Source organism: Dendropsophus ebraccatus, chromosome 15 (genome assembly GCF_027789765.1).
Source record: "Dendropsophus ebraccatus isolate aDenEbr1 chromosome 15, aDenEbr1.pat, whole genome shotgun sequence".
NCBI classification, from domain to species: Eukaryota; Metazoa; Chordata; class Amphibia; order Anura; family Hylidae; genus Dendropsophus; species Dendropsophus ebraccatus.
The window spans coordinates 73,619,989-73,633,519 of record NC_091468.1 but is presented as its reverse complement, the minus strand read 5'-3'; the positions used below and the strand labels follow the sequence as shown (position 1 = coordinate 73,633,519).

General features: G+C 43.9%; 1 protein-coding gene across 2 annotated transcripts in view; it reads right to left on the bottom strand.

Annotated features, from left to right (window-relative positions):
* The window catches only part of LTBP1 (latent transforming growth factor beta binding protein 1), a 332,339-nt gene that overhangs the window by 46,409 nt on the left and 272,399 nt on the right, over positions 1 to 13,531 (bottom strand). For both annotated transcript variants that reach the window (XM_069954510.1, XM_069954509.1), the window contains 2 exons: positions 2,468 to 2,590; positions 80 to 223 (listed from right to left, as the gene is read on the bottom strand). In XM_069954510.1, coding sequence (XP_069810611.1) covers positions 80 to 223; positions 2,468 to 2,590 — 267 coding nt within the window. The remainder of the gene's footprint in view (positions 1 to 79; positions 224 to 2,467; positions 2,591 to 13,531) is intronic.

The following is a 13,531-nucleotide window of genomic DNA, read 5'->3' as shown; positions in this document are numbered from 1 at the left end:
ATCAGTACTGTGTCCAAACCTCTGGAAATTAACTTACAGAACTGCCCCTCTGAAAGAGTCAATGGAAAATCCCTGGTACCTGGCATGTTGCGGTATTTACACTGCCCAGTCATCGGGTCGTACTCCTGGTTCTCGTCAGCACACAGGCACAGGAAGGAACCATCCACGTTCTCACACCGGGCCTCCCCGCACACTCCGCTCAGCATTTCACATTCATTTACATCTGGAAAAAGGGAGACGGGTTATTGGGACACATTCCTCCTTCCTGACGTTTCTAACCGTAAGTCCCGTGCCAGCAACGTCTGCTACAGCAGCCAAACCCCTGGGGTACCATCAAATCCTATAGCCGCTGAAATGAAGAAAATAAACAGGAGATTTCTCTTACTGCTGAACCTCCACTTGTAGGGAATGTCGGAGGATACATACGGATTGCAGGATGGATACCTGGACACTGGAGACATCGGGCACCATTGGTTTCTATGTCTAATAATTACAGTTTAGGTGGGTAACTATTACACCCTCATCTGTGACCCCGAGGGATAGGATCCCACCGGACTCTTCCCCGAGGGATAGGATCCCACCGGACTCTTCCCCGAGGGATAGGATCCCACCGGACTCTTCCCCGAGGGATAGGATCCCACCGGACTCTTCCCCGAGGGATAGGATCCCACCGGACTCTTCCCCGAGGGATAGGATCCCACCGGACTCTTCCCCGAGGGATAGGATCCCACCGGACTCTTCCCCGAGGGATAGGATCCCACCGGACTCTTCCCCGAGGGATAGGATCCCACCGGACTCTTCCCCGAGGGATAGGATCCCACCGGACTCTTCCCCGAGGGATAGGATCCCACCGGACTCTTCCCCGAGGGATAGGATCCCACCGGACTCTTCCCCGAGGGATAGGATCCCACCGGACTCTTCCCCGAGGGATAGGATCCCACCGGACTCTTCCCCGAGGGATAGGATCCCACCGGACTCTTCCCCGAGGGATAGGATCCCACCGGACTCTTCCCCGAGGGATAGGATCCCACCGGACTCTTCCCCGAGGGATAGGATCCCACCGGACTCTTCCCCGAGGGATAGAACTACTGCATACAACGACAGCTGACAAATTCAGCTACTGTATACACCGACAGCAGAGGGATACAGCTACTGTATACACCGACAACAGAGGGAAACAGCTACTGTATACACCGACAGCAGAGGGATACAGCTACTGTATACACCGACAGCAGAGGGATACAGCTACTGTATACACCGACAGCAGAGGGATACAGCTATTGTATATACTGACAGCAGAGGGATACAGCTACTGTATACACCGACAACAGAGGGATACAGCTACTGTACACATCATCTGATCATCTGAGTATAATTATATATCACCTGTGATACTACCTGATGGGTATAATGATATCACCTGTGATACTACCTGATGGGTATAATGATATCACCTGTGATACTACCTGATGGGTATAATGATATCACCTGTGATACTACCTGATGGGTATAATGATATCACCTGTGATACTACCTGATGGGTATAATGATATATCACCTGTGATACTACCTGATGGGTATAATGATATATCACCTGTGATACTACCTGATGGGTATAATGATATATCACCTGTGATACTACCTGATGGGTATATTGATATATCACCTGTGATACTACCTGATGGGTATAATGATATATCACCTGTGATACTACCTGATGGGTATAATGATATATCACCTGTGATACTACCTGATGGGTATAATGATATATCACCTGTGATACTACCTGATGGGTATAATGATATATCACCTGTGATACTACCTGATGGGTATAATGATATCACCTGTGATACTACCTAATGGGTATAATGATATCACCTGTGATACTACCTAATGGGTATAATGATATCACCTGTGATACTACCTGATGGGTATAATGATATAATCACCTGTGATACTACCTGATGGGTATAATGATATATCACCTGTGATACTACCTGATGGGTATAATGATATCACCTGTGATAATACCTGATGGGTATAATGATATCTCCTGTGATACTACCTGATGGGTATAATGATATCTCCTGTGACATATGAGGACGTCCTGTTGGAAATATGACCTGTTGGGGGACCTACGGTCTGTAGCAATGTCCTAGAGCACCTTTCCTATGGCTGAATATGCTGCAGAATGCTTTGGTTGCTGCAGGTGCTGGTTATCGGGCTGGTCTCTCACTACGATGCTGCGCTCTGATATCAGAGACCTGGGAGCCGTGTGCACCTGAGAGGCGCTCCTGGTATCTTACGTATTGGCCAGTTCCCCCACTACATCGCAGGCTGCAGGATCCAGCTCTATAACTCTGCTTTCCTATCTGGGACTAGTAGGACAATGGTGATTATATAACAATACGTTACACACAGTACACATACATTCACTACAGAGGTGTTAGGAATGGCCGTAACTTACCGACACACCCGTGTCCGTCCAGTGAATCCTGGTAGCCCTGGTAACATAGGCAGCGGTATGAACCATTGGTGTTCTCACAAAACCCCTGACTGCACAGCGAGCTGTTACTACATTCATCCACATCTGCAAATAATAGACGGAACAGGTCAGACGTACAGCAACTACACATACATAGCCGATACAGCAACTACACATAGCAGATACAGCAACTACACATAGACATAGCAGATACAGCAACTACACATACATAGCCGATACAGCAACTACACATAGCAGATACAGCAACTACACATAGACATAGCCGATACAGCAACTACACATAGCAGATACAGCAACTAGACAGACATAGCAGATACAGACATAGCAGATACAGCAACTGCACATCGCAGATACAGCAACTACACATAGCAGATACAGCAACTACACATAGCAGATACAGCAACTACACATACATAGCCGATACAGCAACTACACATAGCAGATACAGCAACTACACATAGACATAGCAGATACAGCAACTACACATCGCAGATACAGCAACTACACATACAGAGCAGATATAGAAACTACGCATAGACATAGCAGATACAGCAACTACACATACATAGCAGATACAGCAACTACACATCGCAGATACAGCAACTACGCATAGCAGATACAGCAACTACACATACATAGCCGATACAGCAACTACACATAGCAGATACAGCAACTACACATAGACATAGCAGATACAGCAACTACACATACAGAGCAGATATAGAAACTACGCATAGACATAGCAGATACAGCAACTACACATACATAGCAGATACAGCAACTACACATCGCAGATACAGCAACTACGCATAGCAGATACAGCAACTACACATAGCAGATACAGCAACTACACATAGACATAGCAGATACAGCAACTACACATAGCAGATACAGCAACTACACAGACATAGCAGATACAGCAACTACACATCGCAGATACAGCAACTACACATACAGAGCAGATATAGAAACTACGCATAGACATAGCAGATACAGCAACTACACATACATAGCAGATACAGCAACTACACATCGCAGATACAGCAACTACACATAGCAGATACAGCAACTACATACAGCAACTACACATAGCAGATACAGCAACTACACATACAGAGCAGATACAGCAACTACACATACATAGCCGATACAGCAACTACACATAGCAGATACAGCAACTAGACATAGCAGATACAGACATAGCAGATACAGCAACTGCACATCGCAGATACAGCAACTACACATAGACATAGCAGATACAGCAACTACACATCGCAGATACAGCAACTACACATACAGAGCAGATACAGCAACTACACATAGACATAGCAGATACAGCAACTACACATACATAGCAGATACAGCAACTACACATCGCAGATACAGCAACTACGCATAGCAGATACAGCAACTACACATAGCAGATACAGCAACTACACATAGCAGATACAGCAACTACACATACATAGCCGATACAGCAACTACACATAGCAGATACAGCAACTACACATAGCAGATACAGCAACTACACATAGCAGATACAGCAACTACACATAGCAGATACAGCAACTACACATAGCAGATACAGCAACTACACATACATAGCCGATACAGCAACTACACATACATAGCCGATACAGCAACTACACATAGCAGATACAGCAACTACACATAGCAGATACAGCAACTACACATAGACATAGCAGATACAGCAACTACACATAGCAGATACAGCAACTACACATACAGAGCAGATACAGCAACTACACATACATAGCCGATACAGCAACTACACATAGCAGATACAGCAACTAGACATAGCCGATACAGCAACTACACATACATAGCCGATACAGCAACTACACATAGCAGATACAGCAACTACACATAGCAGATACAGCAACTACACATAGACATAGCAGATACAGCAACTACACATAGCAGATACAGCAACTACACATACAGAGCAGATACAGCAACTACACATACATAGCCGATACAGCAACTACACATAGCAGATACAGCAACTAGACATAGCAGATACAGCAATTGCACATCGCAGATACAGCAACTACACATACAGAGCAGATATAGCAACTACGCATAGACATAGCAGATACAGCAACTACACATACATAGCAGATACAGCAACTACACATCGCAGATACAGCAACTACGCATAGCAGATACAGCAACTACACATAGCAGATACAGCAACTACACATAGCAGATACAGCAACTACACATACATAGCCGATACAGCAACTACACATACATAGCCGATACAGCAACTACACATAGCAGATACAGCAACTACACATAGCAGATACAGCAACTACACATAGCAGATACAGCAACTACACATAGCAGATACAGCAACTACACATAGCAGATACAGCAACTACACATACATAGCCGATACAGCAACTACACATACATAGCCGATACAGCAACTACACATACATAGCCGATACAGCAACTACACATAGCCGATACAGCAACTACACATAGCAGATACAGCAACTACACATAGCAGATACAGCAACTACACATAGACATAGCAGATACAGCAACAACACATCGCAGATACAGCAACTACACATACAGAGCAGATATAGAAACTACGCATAGACATAGCAGATACAGCAACTACACATACATAGCAGATACAGCAACTACACATAGCAGATACAGCAACTACACATAGCAGATACAGCAACTACACATAGCAGATACAGCAACTACACATACATAGCCGATACAGCAACTACACATAGTAGATACAGCAACTACACATACAGAGCAGATACAGCAACTACACATACAGAGCAGATACAGCAACTACACATACACAGCAGATGCAGCAACTACATATAGACATAGCAGATACAGCTACTACACATAAATAGCAGATACAGCTACTACACATACATAGCAGATACAGCAACTACACATACATAGCCGATACAGCAACTACACATACATAGCAAATACAGCAAGTACACATAGCAGATACAGCAACTTCACAGACATAGCAGATACAGCAACTACACATACACATAGCAGATACAGTATATACACATAGCAGATACAGCAACTACACAGTCATAAGATACAGCAACTACACAGACATAGCAGATACAGCAACTACACATACATAGCAGATACAGTATATACACATAGCAGATACAGCAACTACACATACATAGCAGATACAGTATATACACATAGCAGATACAGCAACTACACATATAAGATACAGCAACTACACAGACATAGCAAATACAGCAACTACACATAGCAAATACAGCAACTACACATAGACATAGTAGATATAGTATATACACATAGACATAGCAGATACAGCAACTACACATACACATAGCAGATCCAGCAACTACACAGACAAAGACGGCTACAAAAATGGTGGAGGGTGTGAGGCATAAACCATATCAGGAAAGACTGAAGGATTTGAATCTGTATAGTCTGGAGGAAAAAAGGGAAAGGGAGGACATGATGGAAACCTTTATATATGTTACAGGAGGAAGAAGGGAAAGGGAGGACATGATGGAAACCTTTATATATGTTACAGGAGGAAGAAGGGAAAGGGGGGACATGATGGAAACCTTTATATATGTTACAGGAGGAGGAAGGGAAAGGGAGGACATGATGGAAACCTTTATATGTGTTACAGGAGGAAGAAGGGAAAGGGAGGACATGATGGAAACCTTTATATATGTTACAGGAGCAAGAAGGGAAAGGGAGGACATGATGGAAACCTTTATATATGTTACAGGAGGAAGAAGGGAAAGGGGGGACATGATGGAAACCTTTATATATGTTACAGGGGGAAGAAGGGAAAGGGAGGACATGATGGAAACCTTTATATATGTTACAGGAGCAAGAAGGGAAAGGGAGGACATGATGGAAACCTTTATATATGTTACAGGAGGAAGAAGGGAAAGGGGGGACATGATGGAGACCTTTATATATGTTACAGGAGGAAGAAGGGAAAGGGGGGACATGATGGAAACCTTTATATATGTTACAGGAGGAAGAAGGGAAAGGGGGGACATGATGGAAACCTTTATATATGTTACAGGGGGAAGAAGGGAAAGGGGGGACATGATGGAAACCTTTATGTATGTTACAGGAGGAAGAAGGGAAAGGGAGGACATGATGGAAACCTTTATATATGTTACAGGAGGAAGAAGAGAAAGGGGGACATGATGGAAACCTTTATATATGTTACAGGGGGAAGAAGGGAAAGGGAGGACATGATGGAAACCTTTATATATGTTACAGGAGGAAGAAGGGAAAGGGGGGACATGATGTAAACCTATATATATGTTACAGGAGGAAGAAGGGAAAGGAGGACATGATGGAAACCTTTACATATGTTACAGGGGGAAGAAGGGAAAGGGGGGACATGATGGAAACCTTTATATGTGTTACAGGAGGAAGAAGGGAAAGGGAGGACATGATGGAAACCTTTATATATGTTACAGGAGGAAGAAGGGAAAGGGGGGATATGATGTAAACCTTTATATATGTTACAGGAGGAAGAAGGGAAAGGAGGGACATGATGGAAACCTTTATATATGTTACAGGAGGAAGAAGGGAAAGGGAGGACATGATGGAAACCTTTATATATGTTACAGGAGGAAGAAGGGAAAGGAAGGACATGATGGAAACCTTTATATATTACAGGAGGAAGAAGGGAAAGGGAGGACATGATGGAAACCTTTATATATGTTACAGGGGGAAGAAGGGAAAGGAGGACATGATGGAAACCTTTATATATGTTACAGGAGGAAGAAGGGAAAGGGGGGACATGATGGAAACCTTTAGGTATGTTAAAGGACTAAATAAGGTTCAGGAGGGAAATGTTTTTAGTAAAAAACTGAGCTCAAGAGGAGACAGTGAGAGGTTAGTTGGGGAAAAGATCAGAAGCAACCTGAGAAAATATTATTTTACTGAAAGAGTAGTAGATACCTGGTACAAACTTCCAGCAGAGGTGGTTGGTAAATTTACAATAACAGAATTTAAACGCGGCTGGGATAAACATACATCTATCCTAAGATAAGAAAGAAAATACTAAAAGGGCAGACTAGATGGACCCAGTGGTCTTTTTCTGCCGACAATCTTCTATTTTTCTATGTTTCTACAGCAACTACACATAGCAGATACAGCAACTACACAGACATAAGATACAGCAACTACACATAGACATAAGATACAGCAACTACACATAGACATAAGATACAGCAACTACACATAGCCATAGCAGATACAGCAACTACACATACACATAGCAGATACAGTATATACACAGCAGATACAGCAACTACACATAGACATAAGATACAGCAACTACACATAGACATAAGATACAGCAACTACACATAGACATAAGATACAGCAACTACACAGACATAGCAAATACAGCAACTACACATAGACATAGCAGATACAGCAACTACACATAGACATAGCAGATACAGGTAATACACAGACATAGCAGATACAGGTAATACACATAGACATAGCAGATACAGCAACTACACATAGCAGATACAGCAACTACACATAGACATAGCAAATACAGCAACTACACATAGCAGATCCAGCAACTACACATAGACATAGCAGATACAGTATATACAGATAGACATAGCAGATCCAGCAACTACACATAGCAGATACAGTATATACAGATAGACATAGCAGATCCAGCAACTACACATAGCAGATACAGTATATACACATAGCAGATACAGCAACTACACATAGCAGATACAGTATATACACATAGCAGATACAGCAACTACACATAGCAGATACAGTATATACAGATAGACATAGCAGATCCAGCAACAACATATAGCAGATACAGTATATACACATAGCAGATACAGCAACTACACATAGCAGATACAGTATATACACTTGGCAGATACAGGTAATACACATAGACACAGCAGATACAGCAACTACACATAGCAGATACAGTATATACAGATAGACATAGCAGATCCAGCAACAACACATAGCAGATACAGTATATACACATAGCAGATACAGGTAATACACATAGACATAGCAGATACAGCAACTACACATAGCAGATACAGTATATACAGATAGACATAGCAGATCCAGCAACTACACATAGCAGATACAGTATATACACATAGCAGATACAGGTAATACACAGACATAGCAGATACAGCAACTACACATAGCAGATACAGTATATACACATAGCAGATACAGGTGATACACATAGACATAGCAGATACAGCAACTACACATAGCAGATACAGTATATACACATAGCAGATACAGGTGATACACATAGACATAGCAGATACAGCAACTACACATAGCAGATACAGTATATACACATAGCAGATACAGGTGATACACATAGACATTGCAGATACAGCAACTACACATAGCAGATACAGTATATACACATAGCAGATACAGGTAATACACATAGACATAGCAGATACAGCAACTACACATAGCAGATACAGTATATACACATAGCAGATACAGGTGATACACATAGACATAGCAGATACAGCAACTACACATAGCAGATACAGTATATACAGATAGACATAGCAGATCCAGCAACTATACATAGCAGACACAGTATATACACATAACAGATACAGTATATACACATAGAAATAGCAGATACAGCAACTACAGACATAGCAGATACAGCATCTACAATATTTTTGGCCGGGACCTCAAAGGGGTGACCAAATGATTTATAATTATACTTATAGGGATACTCTGGTTATTTTTTTTTTGTCTTTCAAATGAACTTGTGTCTGAAGGTCTCCCAGTAGTTATCAGCTGCTGTATGTCCTGCAGGAAGTGGTGTATTCTCTCCAGTCTGACACAGTGCTCTCTGCTGCCACCTCTGTCCATGTCAGGAACTGTCCAGAGCTGCAGCACTGACTAACACTCACTGTCACCTGCAGCACTGACTGACACTCACTGTCACCTGCAGACAGCGAGACCCCTCAATGTCACCTGCAGCACTGACTATCACTGTCACCTGCAGCAGCAGCACTGACTGACTATCACTGTCACCTGCAGCACTGACTGACTATCACTGTCACCTGCAGTCAGCGAGACCCCTCAATGTCACCTGCAGCACTGACTGACAATCACTGTCACCTGCAGACAGCGAGACCCCTCAATATCACCTGCAGCACTAACTGACTATCACTGTCACCTGCAGCACTTACTGACACTCACTGTCACCTGCAGACAGCGAGACCCCTCAATGTCACCTGCAGCACTGACTGACTATCACTGTCACCTGCAGCACTTACTGACACTCACTGTCACCTGCAGACAGCGAGACCCCTCAATGTCACCTGCAGCACTGACTGACTATCACTGTCACCTGCAGCACTGACTGACTATCACTGTCACCTGCAGTCAGCGAGACCCCTCAGTTACGGAGGGTTCTGCAGGTGGGGACTAGAGATGATCGAACATTGGGATTTTTCAAGTTTGTTCGAACTCAAACCATCGGCTTTCCATTCACTTTGCTGTGGCAAGAAGGTTTGCTGTGTCTGTCAGCGTAGTGTCCAGAGGCTGGAGGCTACCAGGAGACAGGCCAGTACACAAGGAGACATGGAGGAGACCATAGTGTCCAGAGGCTGGAGGAGCTACCAGGAGACGTGGAGGAGGCCGTAGTGTCCAGAGGCCGGAGGCTACCAGGAGACAGGCCAGTACACCAGGAGATGTGGAGGAGGCTGTAGTGTCCAGAGGCTGGAGGCTACCAGGAGACAGGCCAGTACACCAGGAGACGTGGAAGAGGCCGTAGTGTCCAGAGGCTGGAGGCTACCAGGAGACAGGCCAGTACACCAGGAGACGTGGAAGAGGCCGTAGTGTCCAGAGGCTGGAGGCTACCAGGAGACAGGCCAGTACACCAAGAGACGTGGAGGAGACCATAGTGTCCAGAGGCTGGAGGCTACCAGGAGACAGGCCAGTACACCAGGAGACGTGGAGGAGGCAACAACCCAGCAGCAGGACCGCTACTACCTCCGCCTCTGTGTAAGGAGGAACAGGAGGAGCACTGCCAGAGCCCTGCACAATGTCCTCCAGCAGCCACAAATCTGCATGTGTCTGCACAAACGGTTAGAGACTTCCACATCCACAGATGGGGTTGAGCTCACAGACCGACACCCTGCAGGACGCTCGGTATTTCCCAGAGATCACCAGGATTGGCAGATTCACCACTGGCGCCCCCTGTGCTCCTCACAGATGAGAGCAGGTTCACACTGAGCACATGTGACAGACGGGACAGAGTCTGGAGACGCCAAAGAGAGCGATCTGCTGCCTGCAACTTCCTGCAGCATGAGTGACCTGTCAGTGGGCCAGTAATAGGGTGGTGGGGCATTTCTTTGGGGGCTAAACAGCCCTCTGCTGCCAGAGGTAGCCTGACTGCCATTAGGTAGCGAGATCCTCAGACCCTTTGTGAGACCACATTGGGTTCCTCCTAATACAGGACAATGCTAGACCTCATGTGGCAGGGGTGTGTCAGCAGTTCCTACAAGATGGAGGCAGCGAAGCTATGGATTGGCCGCCCGTTCCCCTGAATTCCATTGAGCGCATCGGGGAAATCATGTCTCCTCCATCCACCAACGTTACGTTGCACCACAGACTTCCAGGAGTTGGCGGCTGCTTTAGTCCAGGTCTGGGAGGAGATCAGTCAGGAGACCATTGGCCACCTCATCAGGAGCATGCCCGGGCCTTTAGGGAGGTCATACAGACACCTCATCAGGAGCATGCCCGGGCCTTTAGGGAGGTCATACAGACACCTCATCAGGAGCATGCCCGGGCCTTTAGGGAGGTCATACAGACACCTCATCAGGAGCATGCCCGGGCCTTTAGGGAGGTCATACAGACACCTCATCAGGAGTAGTGTTGATCGAACTGTTGGAGAAAAGTTAGGTTCGAGTCAAACATCTCGATTTTTTCGAATTCGAACCGAACATTTTACTGTTCATTCGAGTTAGTGTTCTAGCGCCTTTTTTTTCCAGCCAATCAGTGCAGAGCAGACACGTCATTGCTGAGGTGTAGGGGTCTCATTGGTTGCTAAAATCACATAACCATCTCATATAAGTCACTGTGCCACGTTCCTGGCGCCATTTTCTCCTCATTCAGTGCGCTGTATGGACGGCTGTGTCAGTGTACCATCGTCTGCCTGCACACTGCCATTTCAACGCTATTGTCTCCTCACTGACTGTGCTGTACAGATGGCTATGGCAGTGTATCATCTTCCTGCATGCAGCCATTTGGATTAGTCACTGTGCTGCGTTCTGGACGCCATTGTCTCCTCACTCACTTTTCTGTAAAGACAGCTATCTCACATATACGTAGTGAGATTAGTCATATTACTGAGATAGGTATTGAGATTAGAGAGATTAGTTGGGTGTTTATCAAGGTTACACTAGCATATTTGCAACAAGCATTTTCCTGTCCATAGACACCATTTCAGCCACAGCAATACAAATGGCCCTATTCCACGGAACGTTTGTCGTTCATAAATTCGCTAAAACGACCGCTCGTTAACGATAATCGTTCCGTGGAATAGATGTAAACGATCGAACGACTACAGCAAAATCGTCGTTCAGTCGTTATAAAATGTTTTTCAACATGTCGAAAAAAAATCGTTAGTCTTTCAACGATAATTCGCTAATCGTTTTGTTGAATTAGAAATCGTCAAATCGTTCACCCAATGTGTTGAAAAACTAGGTGTGTTGTATTCAAATTATCACCCCGGCGAACGTTTTAAACGAGCATGTAACGACCGCAAAGTAATCGTTATCGTTCACGTGTTATATGTTGTCGTTCGCAAAATATAGTCGTGAATTAATCGTTAACGAGCGGTCGTTTTAGCGAATTTATGAACGACAAACGTTCCGTGGAATAGGGCCATTAGCTTTGGGACTGCAGGCTGCATATTGGATTTGCCAATTTATACATAGTGCCCAAAAGTGTATTTTGGTCTGGTCACATCTGTTATACAGTAATTAAACGAACATCTCATTTGTGTACGTGCATTTCTTTAGTTATTACAGCTGTATTCCTATAGGCTGAAAAAGGTCCTCTGTCCATCAGGAAAAATACAAAATAGTAAACATCTGTTATACAGTGAATAAACGTACATCTCGTTTGTGTACGTGCATTTTTAGAGTTATTAGAGCTGTACTCCTATAACCTGAAAAACATCCTCTGTCCGTCAGGAAAAATACGAAATAGTAGACATCTGTTATACAGTAATTAACCATACATCTCCTTTGTGTACGTGCATTTGTTCAGTGATTACAGTGGTATTCCTATCAGCTGACATACGTTCTTTGTCAGTCATAAAAAAAAATACGGAATACTTCACATCTGTTATACCCAGTAATTAATTGTACATCTGATTTGTGTACATGGACTTATTGAGAGTGGGTAGATTTGTTGATTTTTTTTTTTAGTCCTATAAAGGGCTCCATTATGCAAGGTCTATATGCACACTGCACTCTTTAAACAAAACAAAAAATGGTATGAGGGGAAATATGTTAAAAAAAATTCCTCATCCAACAGAAGACCAAATATAAGAAAATGTTCTTTATTAAATATATTTCAAAAAATCAACAATAAAATACATATAATGGGAGCTAGAGCCTATACAAATGACCCGATTACATAATTTCCGGTTTAGCCAGGGATACACAGGACGGCTTTTAATTACAAGCCTGCAGCGGCATACATGTGGAGATATGTACCTGATTGGTCTAATGGGATATAACCAACAAAACACAGTAATCACTGAACTCAAGGAGAACAGCGAAAAAAAATCCAATGAAGTACTCAATCAAGAGTCTCCACTGATGCCCCCAAAAATTTAAATATGCAAAACAAGAGTCCGTGGAGCCTCAGTTACGAGTCTCAAAACACGTGATAGCCAGATATCTCTAGCCTGTTGCCAACGGGGTGCCT